At 32.2% G+C, this 20,259-nt stretch overlaps 1 protein-coding gene across 3 annotated transcripts in view; it reads right to left on the reverse strand.

Moving 5' to 3' along the window:
• Window positions 1–7,014: 7,014 nt before the first annotated feature.
• Dscam4 (Down syndrome cell adhesion molecule 4) overlaps window positions 7,015–20,259 on the reverse strand; it is a 76,201-nt gene continuing 62,956 nt past the window's right edge. For 2 of the 3 annotated variants that reach the window (XM_089222742.1, XM_089222743.1), the window contains 19 exons: window positions 14,863–15,011; window positions 14,654–14,785; window positions 14,427–14,594; window positions 13,129–13,467; window positions 12,887–13,033; window positions 12,624–12,779; window positions 12,417–12,556; window positions 12,050–12,355; window positions 11,544–11,664; window positions 11,371–11,469; window positions 11,109–11,294; window positions 9,292–9,594; window positions 9,066–9,212; window positions 8,878–9,003; window positions 8,626–8,795; window positions 7,964–8,036; window positions 7,546–7,713; window positions 7,309–7,480; window positions 7,015–7,238 (listed from right to left, as the gene is read on the reverse strand). In XM_089222742.1, coding sequence (XP_089078868.1) covers window positions 7,085–7,238; window positions 7,309–7,480; window positions 7,546–7,713; window positions 7,964–8,036; window positions 8,626–8,795; window positions 8,878–9,003; window positions 9,066–9,212; window positions 9,292–9,594; window positions 11,109–11,294; window positions 11,371–11,469; window positions 11,544–11,664; window positions 12,050–12,355; window positions 12,417–12,556; window positions 12,624–12,779; window positions 12,887–13,033; window positions 13,129–13,467; window positions 14,427–14,594; window positions 14,654–14,785; window positions 14,863–15,011 — 3,256 coding nt within the window. In that variant the 3' untranslated portion in view covers window positions 7,015–7,084. The remainder of the gene's footprint in view (window positions 7,239–7,308; window positions 7,481–7,545; window positions 7,714–7,963; window positions 8,037–8,625; window positions 8,796–8,877; window positions 9,004–9,065; window positions 9,213–9,291; window positions 9,595–11,108; window positions 11,295–11,370; window positions 11,470–11,543; window positions 11,665–12,049; window positions 12,356–12,416; window positions 12,557–12,623; window positions 12,780–12,886; window positions 13,034–13,128; window positions 13,468–14,426; window positions 14,595–14,653; window positions 14,786–14,862; window positions 15,012–20,259) is intronic. The other variant, XM_089222744.1, reaches the window with a different exon arrangement.

A 20,259-nucleotide genomic window follows, 5' to 3' on the forward strand; every position in this document is an offset into this window, starting at 1 on the left:
CTTGTTTAAACTAAAAATCTTGATCTTATTAGTAACTATCAATGATTAAAAATTTATAAATATGAGTTTTTTTTTACCAAATACCAATATTCAGAGACCGAATTTGACAAATCAAAAACACTGCAAAATTGGTACTCTAGACGTCTAGACATAGGTACGTAGACATTTTTAAAACTGCCATTATACCTGATTAAAAATTATATATAATTTAGTAAAATACATTTATAGATATTATTGTTCAATGGTTCTGTAACATACCTTAATTATCTAGTTAGATCAATGTCATCGCGTTGAAGATCAATAATTAAATCACTACCAGTAGGTATATTGTTTTCTCTTTGGATGAATCCAAAATCTCTTTTTTTTATTCTAAGCTTAAAATTACGCAAGCTGTGGCGGCTATCGCAACGACATCTTGAAATCAAATTTTAGTGGAGAATAAATGTTTACAAGTTACTCCATCACTGATCTGAATGCATGTGTTTTTAATTTTTATCGGATACTTTTTGTCGATAACAATGTTTCAGGTTTTGTTTCTTGGTGTGGACCGGGCTTAAATCATGTTGAAATGTTTTTCTCGATAATTAATAAGTTATGAATGATGGACATTTTACAAATAGTAAAATATATATTATTTAACGGCGAATTTAAGTATTATATTAATTCTAAGAATAATCGTCGGTACATGGTATATATTGCTGTACACGTTACATACTCGTACCAGTCGTACCTATAATAATGATTTTCATAACAATCACAGTTACAGCCAGACCGTCCCAGTCCTACATCATTATTGTTACGCTGACTCTGAATACTTTTAAAAATATTTTTATATGACAAGTGACTGGAAACAAGTAAAAAATTAACACATTAAAGTAAATTACATTTTAAATACAAATTTACCTATAGTTAAACACATTTAATATTGGTATTATTAAACATAACCATACATTTTAGGCTAATTAGTAGGTTTTCTTAATTGTTTAACGATGCGACAAGAATAGTTAAAGCGTATTTAACTATTTTAACTTGTGGACTCGGAGGTTTCACATCCCACCAGGATTCAGCTTACGTACTTTTCGTAAGCAATAATGAAAAGAATATTAACCGTAACAAAATACCTTTAGTTTTTCAACAATATAGCATTTTATTCAAACAAATTGTAATAAACCAACAATAAACAATTCACATAAATATTAAAATGCTATTATATATTATGCATAATTATGAATTACAGATTTAATTTACATATTATTAAAACTTATAAGTACCTATTGATGTATTATTATAATCTATAAATCAAAAAATCATACATAGGTATATTGTAATAATGTTATATATGTTTATATTTACTTTTTAATTTCAAGATATAATTTATGGTAACACATTTTAATTAATGAATTACTGTAGATAAATATGGAAAAAAGCACTATGTTTAAAGAATAATATGTGTATGTATGAATTAAGTACATATACATTATTATTATAAGTACCTAGTGGACAGTGGCGTAGCTATCTTAGAGCAAAGTAGGGCAGTGCCCCGGGGCCCCAGAGCTTAGGGGCCCTTGTCGCTTTGAGGGTTTATCGTAATTTCCCCAAACGTTTTATACCTACTGGCTACTACTACTATTTATTAAAAATAATTAGGCTATTTTTAATAATTTCGTTCGTAATAATTACGATACCGTAGTGTATATACTCGTCCATATTTTCATGATTACAAATTACAATATGTTTAATATTTTAAATTTTGATTAAAATTATATTGGTCTAAATTAATTACTGCCCCGGAGCCCTTTCCCATCTTGCTACGTTACTTCTAGTGGCTACACACAATTATAGTAAATAATTTGGTAAGAAAATAAACAATAAAATATATTTTATAAAAACGACTTGCATGATATATTTATGATAAACAAAGATAAAATTAGGTATATATAAAATTTTATATTATTATTTATTACAAATAAATAATAGTAGTGTATGCTTTAAAATAAAAGTAATGTTCAATGGCTTATTAAAAATAAAACATAAATTAAATGGGTATCATTATTGGTAATTTATTAATAATTTTCAAAAGTAAAAATGTCATATTATGATCAGTCTCAATTTTTAAGTATATTCAATATATTCAGATGAGACAAATATGAATAGTGAATATACACATTTTACCTGCAGTAAATACTTAAATTAAGAAATATTAACGTTAATATTAATTGTTTGTTGAATTGCAATTTGCAAAGGTTCTTGTGTTGTAAAATCGATTTATTGATTTAATATCTATAATCTGTATAAAAACAATAATGTACTTTTAAGTTTTTATTTAGTGTTACAATGAATATTTAAATTAACATTTATATACAATTTTACGTAACCTGCAATGGCCCCATTCGCAGAGACAGTTATTATCAATAAAAATAAAAATACTGTACTTTCAGGTATAATAAGTCAATGGTCGTACATTAAGTACCTACTTATTTTAGTAAAATATGTTTTTGGATATATCTGTCATCTTTACAGTAATTACAAATGTTACAATATAAATCAAAATAATTTAATTTTTATAGTAATTAATTAAATAATGGCGGCCCAACCTTTTTTAATTTGAGGGCCAATTTACACATTTATAAACATTAAGGGGGCCGCCATCGCCAAGAGAAAAAAATATATGTATTCTTATTTTATTTTATAACAAACGTATCACATCACTACAAAATATTATCACTGACCGTTCTGGCAGACAAACGTATAAGAAGAGGTAATGTGTGACGCAGTCTCAAGAATGACGATACTCGGCGATCGGCTAGTTCCCTATGCGACAACAGCAGTGGTGATGACGATGACAAAAAAATATAATAACAAATAACAAAACGCGAATCGAAGAAGTGGTATTGCGTAATCGTCGGCGACTAAATTACCATCCTCTGATACACTCTATATGGTTTTCGGCGTTGTTAGTATCGGTGGGCCTTAGAGAAAACGAGTGATGGGTGACTTACCAGTTACCATCGAACACCGGAACACTATACGTAATCTATCACGTATATCCACGTTATTTTATTTTGTCTGGTTGCCTTCGACTATAAGAGCGTGAAGCTGCGGCTACCATTACTATATATTTACCTCAGGAGCAACGACAACTGAAGAACAGCGCTGTCTCCTCGTCGGATCGTATGGTGCTTTGCGCAGTTCGAGTATTGTTCCTCCTGACATTTTTAATAAAATCGTTGAACCACGATAGGATATATTACACAATACGACATAATATCGGTATATACATGATTATATATACCAATATAATATATATAATAATTATTATAATTACCATGTTAACCTTTGTACAGTCCACCAATAGCATCGGCCAAACACAGTTTTTTATTTTTTTTTAAATAATTATTTAAAGTTAAAATTTGAATGAAATTACATATTATTAAATAACTCGCAAGAATAACAATTTTAGTTATATTGTCGTAATTTAAAAATATTATTCATGAGTACTTGAAATTTCTAGAGTATACCTACTTTATATTCTAATAATTTTAATAATTTTAATAGCTAATGTAGTTATAATGACTTATATTAATACTTTATAATGTCTCCACTCTGAATCGTTTTTCGTATACAATGATATTATATATTTATATCATTGAATTAAAATTTTATACCATCCATTACAATAACTAACTTTTATACTACTGTACAGCAGATCGACATCTAATTAGCCGCTTTTTTTTGCTTCTTAAAACGTATTTGACTGCGGGCGCCTTCTAACCCATTCTCATTAAAAAAAAAAAAATAATTGAATGTTGTTCATTTTTAAAATTTTATATTTTAAAGTTGAAAATTTGTAATTTTAACGGAGGATTAGTTATGATGAAGAAACATGTTGTCTATTGAGGTTTTTGTGTCGTTAAAAAAGATAAAAGTACGAAGAAGATCGACTTTATCTGAAAAACAGTTGAAAGAAGATTGGTGAAGATCACATCATAGTTCATATTATATCCATGGATAAATTTTTGGTGGTTTTCTTATAGACTCGAATAAAGCTTTTTTATACTTCACTTAAGGAATAAATTATAATTATACATAGCTATTAATTATATTAGTAATCATACCTAAAATTAAATGAAAAATCCTATTTTAAAATGTATAGCTGACTTTATTTTATATAAAAAATTATTTAAAACAAAAAAAAACAGAACCTTTTATTAAACTCTTCTACATAAATCATTTTTCTATCAATACAATAAACGTCATTTTAAAATAACAAAATCACAACAAAATATACATAATTAACATTTTATTATATTATAATTTTTAACTGGAAATAATATTGATGGAATTTATCTAAGTACTAAACTTATACAGTATAAGTAAATGATTTATTATACATACCATAGTGAATAATTATACTAAATAATATTTATACTTAATAGGTATAGAAATCGTTTGATCCAAACAATATTCATTCCATATTTTTAAACCAGTTACGTTAATATAATTATGAAATACGCATTTTAATTTAATTTATTATTATAATATTTAATATACTAACACAATTGTAATATAATTCATATTATAACTGTGCAATTCGCTGCTTTTGCTAACAGAACAAAATAACAGTTAACTCTTTAGTTTAGTTTTATATCACTAAAACTATTTTTTGATTACTTGAATAACAACATAATAAACATAATATATTTTTTAATTTTTAATTTTTAAAGAATACTATAAAAAAACATTTATATATAGGATAATATATTGTGTTGCATATTATATTGTAGGATCCTACACGAATACTTTTTATAAGCATAAAACATATATTACGGAAATTATAATAATCCAAATATAACATTTTATAATTTATTATTAATCGTTTTATTATTTATGACTAGTTAAACACATAAATTAATGAATAAATTATTATTAAATTCTTAACTCTATGTATTAGATATAGTGCATGATATTATGATGGTACAATTTTGAGCTAAAACTTTCCAGTTGACATTGCATTAAAACCATAACTCATGATTCGAAATATACTTAGATATATGTAGGAAGATGCTTAAGATAATTTATGAGATTTATTCATCTATAGTCTATACATATGATTTTTGGTTGCCTATTTTATATTATACAGTTGTGTATGAAAAATGTATAATATTGTTAAATTATCCAATGATTTAATATTGATGAAACAAATAAACAAATTGTTTAGGTGGAAAATATTATGATTTTATTGTTTAAATTTATATTTAGATAATATAGTGGATTCATACCAACTAGGTAAATTGCAGATTTTAGTTTTGACGTTTAAAATATTTTAAAAGTAAAGAAGAACTCAAAAAATGTATGTTGTAGACCAGAGGTTTCCAAACTTTTCATACTCGTGGCGCCCTTTTAGAACGGAAGTTTTCTCATGGCACCCTTAATACAATTTACGACCTTTTTTTCATCGTAAAATATTGTTGTTTATTTTTAGACCAGATAACATAGTCGGAAGTGAGGCACAGCCGCGACTCCCCTGACAACACACCGCGGCGCACAGTTTGGGAACCTCTGTTGTAGACAGTTGAAGTTGCTTCTAAGAATAGTAACTTATATTGGATTTTCAATTATTTTGAGCAGCTTATGGAGATGTTTATAATTTTATTAATTTTATATTGGGGGCATGGTAAAAGTCTGTACGTGGCACCCCCTGTATAACGATATTTCTAGACCAGAATTTATCACCACCGAACGGATCTGAATCCTTACTTCTGCCACCATGTCAACCTTGTTATAGAATATAAAACAGCCGTTTTCAGGACTAACTGTTATAACAACTTCAATAATCATTGAAGGATTTTCAAAAACACTAAAAGTGTTCCATTAGGAACCCTGCGTTTCATATACGTTGACGATTTAGCACTCATTGTCCAGAATAATTAGTTTGAAAACATAGAAATTACTAAAAGAAATGTCATATTATTGCAAAGATTACTGGTTAAAACCAAACCTAAAAAAAAACCACAGTATACACTTTTAATTATTCAAACATCACTGCGGAAACGTAAGACGCAAAAAACAACCCGATTAGGAAGCTCACAGGAACAACGCGGGGAGTTTATTCAAGTACAGTTAGAACATCGGCACTAGCTCTATTCTGCTTAACAGCCGAATATACTGTCTCTGTGCGAGTCAAATAATGTCACGTGGAAAAGATCGACATTACTTTGAAAGAGACATGCATGATAATCTCAGGATGCCTTTAACCAACATTTGTCGAGGAAATACTATCAGAAATAGCCCCTCCAGATATTAGGAGAGATAGCGCATCAGAGATAGAACGACACAAACAACTATAAATGATCCCCGTCACCCGCTACATGGATAAAACCTACCACAATCACAACTTAAACCCAGAAAAAAGTTTTCTTGCTAAGATCTAACCAATAAAGAACTCACCAGAAAAAGAAAGAATCCACAGATGGAAAGAGAGAGAATGAAGCACCACGAGAGAACTAATAGAAGAGCTACCTATATAGGGAAAAACTGGAAATGAGAGAAATGGAAGGATTTAAAATCGCTTAAGAAAAGGGTCTGGATGATGCAAAACTACACTTAAGAAATCGAATTTATTAGGAGAAAAAGACACTATATCAACTGAAAATGTAGTTAAACACGACAATGGATTATCTACAAAAATGCCCTCTAAAAGGGACTACTTGTGATAAAAATGACTTCAACCTGGCAAATGACAAAGTAGCAACAGTCGTAGCTTTTGGATGACCCAGATCTAAACGATATGAAAGAAGAAAAAGAATTATATAATCTCTTAAACAATACAATTATTTATAGAAATATGTAATAAGGTTATATAAATAATTAATTTTATCGATAAACTTACAAATTAAAATATTTGTGAAAATGATTAAACTTCAATAATTGTTTAATAAGAGGTATAAAACTTTTTGGGTATTAAAGTAAAAAATATTACACTTTGAGTCTTACAATAAACAAAAGTACAAAATGTAGGAATAAAAAAATTGTTTTAATCAAATGCAAATAAATAAATGTTTCGTGGTATATATAACTAAATTGACTAGACATCTATTTGGAATGAAGTCTCTTGTGTTAGTCTTCTAGGTGATCTTCGTTGATGAGATGATATTTTTGGGCGTCGTTCATATTCATTTCCCTCGTTTTGTCGCATTGGTCTAGAGTCGGAAAACCTAGCCGGAGGATTTAAACGCTCGCTAAAACCCAAAACATATATTATGTATAATATTCTATCTAAAACTTATAAAAAATTATTATCATCTGTACCTAAAGTTAATTTCATCATTATGATTTGAAAACCCACTGTTATTCTTCAGCGACCTTTTTGTAAATATTTGGCTTTTTGATTTAGGCTTTCGAAGAGGAGGAATTACAGGGGGTTTTCTGACTTCTGCTATCGAGGCTTCTGACGAAGAGCTGGTGCCTTCATTACTCACTTCTATAAAATATATTCATTATAACTGTGTAATATTAACATATTTTAAGGTAAAATTTCTTTAATACCTCTACTCATTCGGTGTCTAAAGGAAACAAGTTCTTGACTTGCTGATTGATTTCGTCTTGCTTCACCATTGTCAGAGTCACTACCGTGAGTATCATACTCTGAAATAGGTAGGTGAAGTGTTAGTATCCGCTTTACCTCAGAATCTGTACTACCTAAATTGTCTGATTCTGTAACAGACCAATTCTTAATGTTTAATTTGTAATCCTCATTAAATAACTAGTAATTTTTGTTAAAAATTCATTTTAAATAGCGACTGATAGAATAGTTTTAAACATAATTTTAAATAATGTATAACACACGCACGCACGCACGAATGCACACACAAATACAACACACCTACACACGCACTCTACAAATATGTACTAAGAACTAAAAATCTTAATACCTAGGTACATTATATTTTTAAATATTTATCACCTTGACTTTCAGAATGAGGATCTCTAAGTTTTCTTCCTTTTTGACGAACTTTTGTATACTCTGGCTCTTTTCTCTAAAGCAATAAAGTTTGTTAAAATTTAAAAAAATTTTTATTAGTGTACAAGCATATACAATAGTAAAAAAAATTAAGAGAAGTAAACAGCGTATACAATAAAATAATAGCCCAAGAGCTATTGATGGGTTGACCTTATATATTTTATTATAAGCAATTTTAGCATGTCTTCACCAACACTAGATGATTCTAGGTTATTTAAATATGTTTTAAAACATCAGCAGATAAAAAATCGGAATCAAACGTATAAAATAAATGTTAAAATCATTTTTTTAATCTATACAATTTTGTTTTCTGTTGGAGTCCGACCATCTAGAATCATTTGGTCTTAGAGGTAGATGCATTAAAATTGTTTGATTTTTTATCTGCACTCCCCTGAGTTGATCTACAAGTCCGTCAATTTTTTAAATATAATCACGAAGCCCTATAGATGATAGACCGCAAAAAAATCAACTGAGCTTAAATGGGTAATACTATACTTTTAGACTAATTTAATTAGTAGCTTCTGGACTCTAAGGTAAACTAAACAACCTACATTTGTTGAATTATTATAGTTATTATAATTGATTAACTATGATATTTTATTTACTTGAACAAAATTATAGGGTTCGGAAGTTGATGCTTTTGGTTGATGATATACAAACGAACCTCTAACTGAATGGTATGGACCACTGTAAATATTACCACTAAACGTACTTTCACCTTGTGGCTGTTTGGCAAGTTCAAATGTTGCATATGGACAAATTTCATCCATATATTCTTTAAAAAAAATAATTTAAAATGTTAGATAACGGTTCAATTAGGTATCTATATGTAATGTTATATCATGGTTAAAAAATACCAGTTGAATCGGTTTTAAATGTTACAGAATCGCAACTTAAGGTTTGTTGCGATTGCCCTCTGACTGAGTATCGTTGATCACGGCTCCGTTGGCTTTGATCTCTAACCGATTCTTCATCTGAGCGTTCTGGTATAAAATTAGATTTCAACAATTTTGGTCATATAATATTATTGCTGAAAGATACTTACTCATTACTTTGTAATAGTAAGTAAATGCTGCAATCGATGATACAACAATTAAAGCTATTATTAAGGAAATTGCAGTTGTGATTGATGTAAATACTGAAGCTTCTTCAGGTGTTATTTCAGTATATAAATCAAACGGTATAACAGTCGCTGTGTAAAAATAGATGAAAGAAGATAAATTTTTATATGTTTATGAATTTTAGTTAGTTAATAAAGTATTCAACAATACCTCCATCAATAGTGAGCGTCGTGAAATTATACAACGCATACGATGAACCAATATTATTGTGTGCAATAACTTTCAATTGATATTTAGTTGCCGGCTCAAGACCGTCAACCGTATACATACGTTCTGTTGGAGCTATTGGTTTATTAACATCACTTAAAATCCAGTCATCAGATTTTTGTTGTTTCCATTCGATTGTATAATATAATATATCACATCCTCCACTTCCCCATAGATCAAACCAGGCGGTTACTGTTGAGCTATTATATGTTATTGCTTCAGTTGGCGATTCAGGTGGAATAGGCACTGTAGAATTATAAATGTACGTGTTGTTATTGCTCATTTACATTTGTTATTTGTTAATTGTTATAACTATTTAAATGCAAAAAAGTTGTCTAGATCAAGTTGATACCTATAGGTAATATTCCAAAATTTTTTTTTAATATTGCATTGGACATTCATAATTTAAGTATTGGTGAGTAATTAAAGCTTTTTATTTCATTAGAAAAAAAAACTTATTAGGTTTAGTAAAAGACGTTAATTTTGATAGTAATTTAATCATATTCAATGATATAAATGTCAAAATACCCAATTTGGTTAGTCGATAGTATAATAAATACTGTTTATTTTTAATCAAAGTCTTTTTTTCAATGTAATTCTTGATCAGTCTCTGATGCATAGTCCCCATTGATTGGTTTTTCGATTTTCCTACTAAGCTTTGTTTATTTTCTCTTGTTGTAAGTCTATGGGCGCTATCTGCCTCGAATAATAAAATATTCTTACATGTCCGGATTACATCCCTGTATATTTGCTTTTTAATTGCAGTTTCTTTCCTAGTTTCTATTGTAGTCGTAGTTTAAAAAATCGTTATAATTTAGATGAATATAGTCACACTATGTAATGTTTGAAAAATTTACTGTGTCACATCCAATTTTACATCTTGTAATGATTCGGACGTCACAAAATATAAACTTATGTATCTATTTATTGTTAATATATTTGAGCTCGTTCTTTAACAGAGAATCAAACATAAACTTAATCATGTTCTTATCGATGAAAAGTATGGATTAAATCTTAGTAAACCTACTGCCCTTTCTTTACCACTGAGTATGTTTAGGTTTGAAAAGACATCATAACCATGAATTTTAAATTCTGGTGTCGCATCACTTAGTAAAAAATCTTTTATTGTTCCCCAAGGCGAGTATCTGAATCCTTACTGTTTTTACTTTTTATTAATTCTCTGACTCAATATCTGAATAAGGAGAATGTCTTCTTTTCACTAATTTCAAAAATCTACTATGTAACTGATTTCAGATTGTTTTACAGGAAAATTAAATTTATTTTTTCTTTAGACTTTCTTTTATTTTGGAAAGATTTCATTAAATCACGTATTTATAAAACTAATTTATAAATTACTCTGTACTTGTTTGTTTGACTCAAATTAAAGATCTATAGGAAGTAGGAACCCATTATAGTATATTGCATTAATTATTGTTAACACATTTACCTCGCAGTAATGAGTGTTTTAAAAGTTTTTGGATTCATTAAACGTTGGTAACAAGAAAAATAAAACTAGAGTTATACATCAGCATAGGTAACTAATAACCTTCAAGCACGATACTAATTATAGTACCGATTAAATTGTGTCTTAGTTAATAGCCCAGGCGCCCAGCTCTCTAGTTACTTTTTGACTTTTAACATATGTACTTGGTTCTATGTTTTATTATTTTATTACTTGATATCACACGATTTGTTAAGTTATTATCTTATGTAATTTTGTCAATTGCCATTTTGCGTAAAATATATGAATAAATAAATACCTGATCCTTTAGTATATGATGTTAAAATGTCACATGGTAGACCCGTTCCAATTTTGTTATAAGCAGTAATATACAATTGATATCTTGTGCCACAAAGTAATTTTTGTAATATATGAAAATGAGTCTTTGCATCAATATGGATTTCTTCCCAATCGCCATGTTCACGTTTAAAATTGATTATATAGCCTACAATTCCATTAATCAAAAAGCATTTTTAAAAATTATACTAAGCAAATAAATAATAATTAACACATTAACTTACCTAATATTGGTATGTCTGGTTCAGCTGTATCCGTCCACTTCAGTTGTAAGCTATCAGTTTCTTCTAAATATACAGTTAACTTTGGAGGTGATGGTGGTACTATAATATTTATAATATTTATACAAATGATTATATTTTTTACCAATACAAATTTAATTTATTACGTGCATTACCTCTAACATTAACTGAGTATGAAATTTCATCTTTCCCGTATGTATTCTCCACAGCACACGTATAGTTTCCTCGATCTGCATGTTGTATATCATTTATAACCAAAGACCCATCTTTGTGTATCTGATACAAAAGAGGTAATTGTAAAATCAGGACAGTTATAAAAATTTGCATACACATTACTTTATAGGTTTAAGTACATATAAAGTAATATTATTAATACATCTATATAATTTCACTATGCTTTAATAATATGAAATTGACATTACATTTTGTAATTGTGCATTAATAAATAATATTATTGTCCCTAATAAAATATATTGAGGGTACATTTTTTTAATGAAATGAGACAATACTAAAGCATGGTTTAAAAATAAAATAATTAGTCATATGAATCTACTTATCAAATCAAACATACCCTAAATGGGATAAATATGAGGATTATTTAGGTAGCTTAATATTAATATAGGTATCAAAATAATTTATGACAAAATGTGTGTTGTGTAACCTGATATCTTCCACTTGAAGTGATTGATCGTCCACCTTTTGTCCATATTGGTTGAGGATACGGTATTCCTACTCTTTTACAGCTTAATGTTACATTTTTCTTCCATCGTATAATCAAAACTTGACTGAATGATACTATCTGAGCGGAGATTTTAATCGTCGGGAGTACAGTTATCGTTCTAGTGCTCTCACCTTCCCCAACTTTAGTTAATGCTTTAACCCAAAACTGATATTTGGCACTATCAATAATTCTTGATGCTTCAAAAACCTCAATAGATGGGCTAAGTATTTTTCTTATTGGTTTAGACTTAAAAAACACATTTAAGTTATTAAAACAATTTAGAAAATTAGTAAAGTATAAGACTTACATCTTTGTGACCGCTTAAAATTGATATGTATAAAATATAACCCGTTAGTCTCCCATTTGGACGAATCGGTGGAAGCCAAGATACAACAATGGTTTTTATGGAGCTTATTACTGCTTTGATATCTGCTGGTACGGAAGGGGCTAAAAATAAACATAACACATAATGAGCTTTATGTGTAAACCGATAAGGAAAAAACAATTGTATTACTATCTTCTTCAGTTTTGCAGTAGATTGGACCACTTTGAATCCCGTCTCCTTTACTCGTAAATGCAAGTACTGATATACTATAGTTTGTGTATTTCAATAAAGCTTGAATTGTTGTGTATTGTATGCTAGTAATTTTCGTTTCAAATTCATTCTTTTCTGAAAAACAATACCACGTATATATTGTGTAATGTATAACAACTGTAAGATTGTATGAATAACCAATTTAAAATGTAATTATATAGTAGTTTGATATATACACTTACCATACCAATCTTCTGCTGGTTGATACGATACTTTGAAACCTTGTATTTTACCATTGCGCCCCGTCGGCAGAGGTAAATCCCAAGATACTTGTATACTTTGTGATGTTAAAGATCTACATGCCAGTTTTTCTGGTGGCATTGTGGGTACTGATTGAAAATTATGATAAATATAAGCAATAACATATTTTTATCATATTATGATATCTTATGTATCTAACATTTAATTGGTAATATATACTCACTTCCTTCCTCAGTCTGCACTGTAATAGGCTTTGAAAACGGTCCAGACCCTTTGCTATTAAAAGCTTTTACTACAATCGAGTACGTCGTGTACGGTATGAGACCACTAATAACAAAGTCTTCACCATATTGAGAATTTATGTTAATAGTTTTTATAATGTAACGACTGTGCGGTACCGTTGGTGTCGTAGGATCTTTTGCGTCATCCGTTGGCAGGTATCCAATGTGATAACCAATTAAAATTCCATTACAAGAGTCTGAAGGAGGTGGTTCCCACATTATTAAAAGTTCTGTTTTGCTTTTAGCTTCAGCACGAACATTTTGAGGTGCCATGCTGGGAACTAATCAATTTAATTTCAATAATAAGTAAATAAATCAGATTCATGAATATTAGTTTAATAGAATTTAAAATTATAGACATGTTTTTCCTTACCATCCCTTATATTCTTATCATTATTTCCAGTTTTGTTTTACTCAATGTATATAATATTATAACTCTATATAATATCAAAAAATCATGAGATCACTTGTTTTTAATATTAAATAACTATTAATTAAATCGACTCTTCATAAAATTTAATTTTCAAACATCTAGGAAATTTCTACATTGATTTCGTAAATTTTATTTAATATTTAAGATACACATAAAACATCAGTTTTACTTATCTTTTTCTTTTATATGGAATATAGATTAAAGGCATATAAAGCCTTATATATAAGTACAATGTACATATAAATCATACACGTAAACATCTTATTTATGCTTAAGTGTGAAGTATGAATAAACTTACATTTTCTTTCCAAATATATCTTATAAAATTAAAATACAAAGTGCTTATATCTTTTTAATTTTAATAATTTGAGTAGTATAGTATACCTTATATCTACTAATTTTTGTAAAGATTCATAATTAATGTATGTTATAAGGCATCTTTTAGTTAACGAAAATTTACTACGGACCATATTAATATTATACATTTTTGCTGTCTAAACAAGATAAAAATAATATATTTTAATCAAAAATAAGATTAGTGATAATTTTCAATAGTTAATTTCAAAACATTTTATTTTGATATTACGAGCAATTACAATACCTTATGATTAGGTATTATCATATAAATTTTAAATTATACTCTAATATGTATTGATATAATGAGAAGAAAGTCCCGTACGTGATTTATTATCACAATTATTCAATTCAAAATTTGTATTGATACAAAATTATTATCTTGGTCACTGATGTCAATACTATGGGTTGTAAGAAATATAACCATAAAAATTATTTTTAATATTATTATACCCTCTTCTTGTGTAAAAGCTTGTGCTTCGTCACTAGGCTCACTAAATCCCATGGAATTTTCTGCTATAACTCGTATATGGTAAGACGTTGCCGGTGTTAATCCCTCGATGGTGGTAACGGTTTGCGTCCCAGAAACAATTACTTTTGCTGGGTCAGTTATCCAAAATGCTATACAATAATCGTTTTCAATGTAAAAAATATTCTTAACCAAATAACGTTAAACTTACATGCAACTAATTTGTATTGGACTATATAATTTAATATAACACTATTTCCGTCGTATGGTTTATTCCATGTTATCTCCAATGACCGGCTTTGTTGATTCAAAATTCTAATATCTTTTGGACTTTCCGGCGTTTCTGTTTAAATTATTACCAGATAAAATTAAAAAACCAATGTTTATTCATTATAAATAGTATTAATATGTATCACATACCCTGCACTATCAGTTCAATCAAATTTTCATCGTGTCCATAATTATTACTCCCGGTACATTTAAAAAAACCTGTATCGTGTCTATACACAGGCGATATTCCAAGTTCTGACATTATTCCATTGTCTTTAGATTGTTCTCTTATATTGAACCTGGAAACCACCCAAAATAAATGAATCATAGTACGAATAAAATATAAAGATATTTTTTTCAAATAGTAGACATTTTTTTTATTGTTTTTTACTTCTTGAATTATGTTCTAAACGTTAAATTAAAATAATCCATTATTTTTAAAAGTTCAGAATTAATTATGCTGTATAAACAGGTAAAGATAAAATATTAAAATACTATGCATAGTTCTATATATCATTTATATTAATATAACAATATATAAATGAATTATAACACTATACAGAAAAGTTAATTATGTCAATAGAGATTACAATTAACTTAATCAATATTAGCTTATCTATAGTAAGTTGGTCATCTAAGAATAATATATCTAAGAAAAACTTGTAATAGAAATTATTTGTAAGGGTTTTGGGCATACAAGTAAAAAGATATATAGTTTGGTTTTTATTCCTTTTATTTTAGTTCCGTGTAATGAGTATTAGTTTTAGCGTATTTATTCTATAAAAGGGCAGGAAATTACATTGGTAAATTTCTTTAGAGGTTTCATTGAAAAATCTTATGTTTTTTTAAAGTATACATTTAACTATTGAATCCACATTCCTGAGTCTCCAAGGTCTCCCTGTATCTTTTTGTTCTTTATCACATTTATCTGCTTCTGAGAATTAATTGTAGATATGGATAATAAGTAATTATAATAAATTAACAAGCAAACCATTATATAACACACTATTTTAGGTTCAAATGCATGTGTCACTCAACAATTTTCTGTGAATAAAATTAGCATGTATTCAAAATGTCATCTATGTTTTAAATGTGTTATTTTATTTCTAATTGCATTTGAGTTTCATTTATTATTTTGGTTAATACTAGTGTATAACGAACGTCTAGGGTTAGGTAAGTACATGTTCTATTGACTATTATTATTCTAAGCCATGAATATAATGTACATTTTTTTCAGTAAGGACGAATAGCTAAAATAATTTAATCAATTTGGTTAAGACTTGAAAGTATAAATTAAATTAAAATCAACTTTAACACTGATGGCGAACTTATTTTTCGCCTTTAAGTTGGACATCCTGTCATGGCGCGCCTCCACCGTCAAGGCGGCGGAGACGTGCAAGAGTCAGTTTTCTTTTAGTTTTAGCGCAGTCGACGTTGCGATGCGGAGCTCTAATAATATCAGTAGATCGCCGTTCGGATTCTACTGATATTATCACCTCGATCGACGTACGATCGACGTATCATTTAATTATTTTATTTTGTTTTTCTAATTTGTTGTGAATAGACGTATTGTAAATATAAGTTTACGAGTATATGTTAATGAAAATTAATATGTTAATGACAACTTTTTTTTTTCTTTCGGTTTGTCTTTTCCTTATTATATATTTATACCTAACAAATCAGAAGTGGGATACGCCGTTTCTCGTGTTGCGTTCTGCCGTATGTGAACGGAAATCGAAAATACGGTGCTCGTACCATCGTACACCCGTTTGTCCGAAATCGAAAATTCGGAAACCACGTGACTTTTTCCCAGTGCGCTGAGGAAAACCGTTAACGACGCCGTTCGTGCGAGTGCGTTCGCGTACCGACGCCGCCGTATCGCCGCCGTCCGTGCGAGTGCGTTCGTGTACCGATACTGTTATTACCGCCACTGTCTGCGAGAGTGCGCGACGTCTGAGGAACAGCTGACTAGTTCTGTGATTATCGTGGTGAAGGTATCATAGTCATGCCGAACGGGGGTACAGATAATACCTCCAACGCTAACCAACGTTAATGCTGGCGCGAACGCTTCGAACCAGTTGGTAGCCGCGCCGACATATGTAGTACTCGTAAAAGAAGTCGAAGAGCTCCGTGAGAAGCTAAAAGCGCTTGAGGCCCAGTCGCCTGACGGAAATCCTTCTGAGGTTGGGAATTTGAGTACGCGATCCACGACTCAAGTTAACGATACGAACAATTACCGAATATTACCGGACATTGGTAACATCGTGCCGAAGTTTAACGGTCGTGAGTCCGGTAATGTCGCCGAAGATTGGATAGCGAGTGTTGACGGGTTGGCTGGTGTGAATGACTGGCCTTTTCGCTACCGGCTCCAATATGTGCGAAATCGCGTAGAAGGCGCTGCCCGAAGCTGGTTCCTGTACGAGAATTTTGGGGATTGGGACGAGTTCGTTGCCAAGTTTCGCGTGGCGTTTGTTCGAGTGCTGCGAAGGTCAGACCAATGGCAAATGTTGGAGAATCGAACACAAAACGTCGACGAGCCCGTAGTCGATTACTTTTACGATAAAGCGGGAATGTGTCGCTCCCTCGAGTTGACGTTCTCGGAGGTGAGAGACTACGTGCTGGAAGGACTCCGATCTCAAGATGAGGCTTATTGGACCTCCAGTCGGTACTATAAAAACCTGACCGAGTTACTGTCCGACCTACACGATTGGGAACGGTTACACGATAAAAGAAGAGCGATATTCACGACGAATAAAAACCCGACCACCAGCTACCCTAGGAAAACAACAACCTCGACGTCAATGGTTAAGTTTAGTACAGACGCTAGGCCGATGACCGCGAAGGGTACAACTCTGACTTCAACAAAAGACGACGACGGGAAGCAGACAAGAAAATTTGAACATAAGGCGCCGCAATGTTACAACTGCCAAACAGAAGGTCACATTGCCCGGGATTGTCTGAAGCCGAGACGACCGTGTTCGAACTGCGGATCGACACGACACACGCGCAGCCATTGCACAGCAACCGAAGAAGCTGCTGAAACGACGACAGGAAGATCGGACGCCTGTCTAGCCGAATCCACCACCACAAGTCAAAATCCGTTTTTAAAAACGGTACAGCTGAACGGGAAATCGGTCGACGGGTTAATCGACAAAGGTGCGTCAGACGTGCTGGTATACGAGCGTCGATCGCGCGTGCATGTGATCTAACTATACCGTGGGAAATACATTGCAACCAGGCGCAAAAACAACGGGTGAAGGTACGTCCGACATCGTTATCGACGGGGTAACCGGTGCAGATCACCCGATTCTGATCGTACCCGACCAATCGATCCCAGTCGACGTTATTATTGGTAGGTCCTGGCTGGACTTGACCCACGTCGTGTATTATAAATATGGATCAGAACTTGTCTTCAATTCACTCGGACCGGTCGATCCGGATGTACTATTTACCGAAACGCATGATAAAGACACTCAAGTGTACGCTGTCGAAATCTAACGACCAGATTTAATCGAAAAAGAGCCTATCACCTTAGACGAGGTCAAGGTGCGGCCGGAGATTGGCGTATACGATCGTCAACGGCTGATAGACCTGATAAATATATAAAGAGACGTGATCGCGAAGAATGTCTTCTTTGAACTTGGCTGTGCAAAGGAGGTACAGATGGATATCATTGAAAAACCGGGAAGTGAACCGATTACTTCGAAACCATACCGCACATCGCCGACAGACCGGAAACGGATAGCTCAGATACTACAGGAGTGGAGGTCGGCCGGGATTGTTTCAGAATCAACGTCCCCTTATGCCAGCCCAGTACTGTTGGTGAACAAAACGTCCGGTGATAAAAGATTGTGTGTTGACTATCGAAAGCTCAACCAACAAACTATCGGCCAAGCTTTTCCGATGTCGGACATCGACGGACAGCTGAACACCCTAGCCGACGGCGTTATTTTTTCTACAATGAACCTGTCAAATGGCTTTCTCCAAATACCTCTTAGTCCGAGAGCGAAGGAGAAAACGGCCTTCGTGACCGAGGACGCCGTAGCAAAATTTGAACGTATGCCCTTCGAACTGAAATGGGCGCCGGCAACGTTTCAGCGAGTAATGAAAAATATTTTTGAAAAATTAAAAAACAACGGCTTAATTAACGTATATATGGACGACATAATAATGCCATCCAGAGACATCGATCACATGCTAGACGGACTTGAGCAGGTGTTTCAGGTGCTGCGTAAGGCCGGGTTAACGCTGAAACCTAACAACTGTACTTTCGGGTACAATCGATTGGAGTACCTGGGGTTTCAGATAACGAAAGGGATGATCCGACCCGGTAAGAAGATGGAGGTCATCTCTACATTTCCACGACCGAAAAACGAACATGAAGTCCGACGCTTCCTCGGGTTTGCTGGGTATTTTCGACGCTTTATCGTTAACTATGCCGAGATAGCGACACCGCTGACAACACTCACCGGTAAGGATACGGCATTCTCGTGGGGAGACGTACAACAAGAAGCGTTCGACGAACACAAACGATTACTGTGTAGCGAACCGGTGGTCGCTATGTACAATCCAACAGCTCCGATTACACAGGTACACACCGACGCTAGCAGTGTGGTGCTTTCAGGTGTTTTGCTACAAGGGCCGACACCAAAGAGCTATATGCAACGAGCAAAAAGACCACGGAAGCCGAATCGCGTTATCATGTCAGCCGTCTTGAATTGTATGCGATCATATGAACACTCGACCGCCTGAGACTGTTTTTATTGGGCATTCGGTTTACTATCATCACCGATTGTCAATCACTCGTCTACCTCAATGTACATAAAGCTACGAAGCCACAGATAGCTAGGTGGTTCGAAACGCTACAAGAGTTCGATTTCGAGATCAAATACAGGCCTGGGGCCCGTATGGCGCACGTAGATGCGTTAAGCAGAGTACATAACGACAGACAAGACGAAATCAGTTCGGTGGAGACCGATCTATCAAAGAGATTTAATGTTTTCGTCGTGTTGTTTCCGGTAGACCGGGTCAGATTCATGCAACAATCAGACGAAAAGACAAAGGAGCTCATCAGTTTACTTCAGATCGAATCGAAGTTAACCGCCGCAGAAGAGAAATTGGTGCGCGATTATCAACTCACAAACGGAGTATTGTACCGGCTCTACGACGGAAAGGTGCTTCTGGTAATACCAAAGTCTATGAGGAAAGGCGTGGTCATAGGCGCACATGACTACGGTGGACATCAGGCTTTAGAACGTACGGTCGCGATTATTACTAAGGACTACTGGTTCGCCGAGCTAAGACGTTATATGCGACAACATAAACGTATATGTGTCTCGACTGTTTAACACACAAGCGCCCCGCTGGTAAGAAGCCTGGTCTGCTCCACCCGATTCCAACCGGTCGGAGACCGTTTTAAATAATACATATTGACCATTTAGGCACATTCAAAACAAGTGCCAAGTCCAATAAATATTTATTAGTAGTTGCCGACTATCTAACGAAATATATTCACCTATACGCATGCCGAACGACGGATGCCGCCGC

This window comes from Diuraphis noxia, unplaced genomic scaffold (genome assembly GCF_037042655.1).
Source record: "Diuraphis noxia isolate RWA-SAM2 unplaced genomic scaffold, SU_Dnox_SAM2 contig0003, whole genome shotgun sequence".
In the NCBI taxonomy this organism is placed as follows: Eukaryota; Metazoa; Arthropoda; class Insecta; order Hemiptera; family Aphididae; genus Diuraphis; species Diuraphis noxia.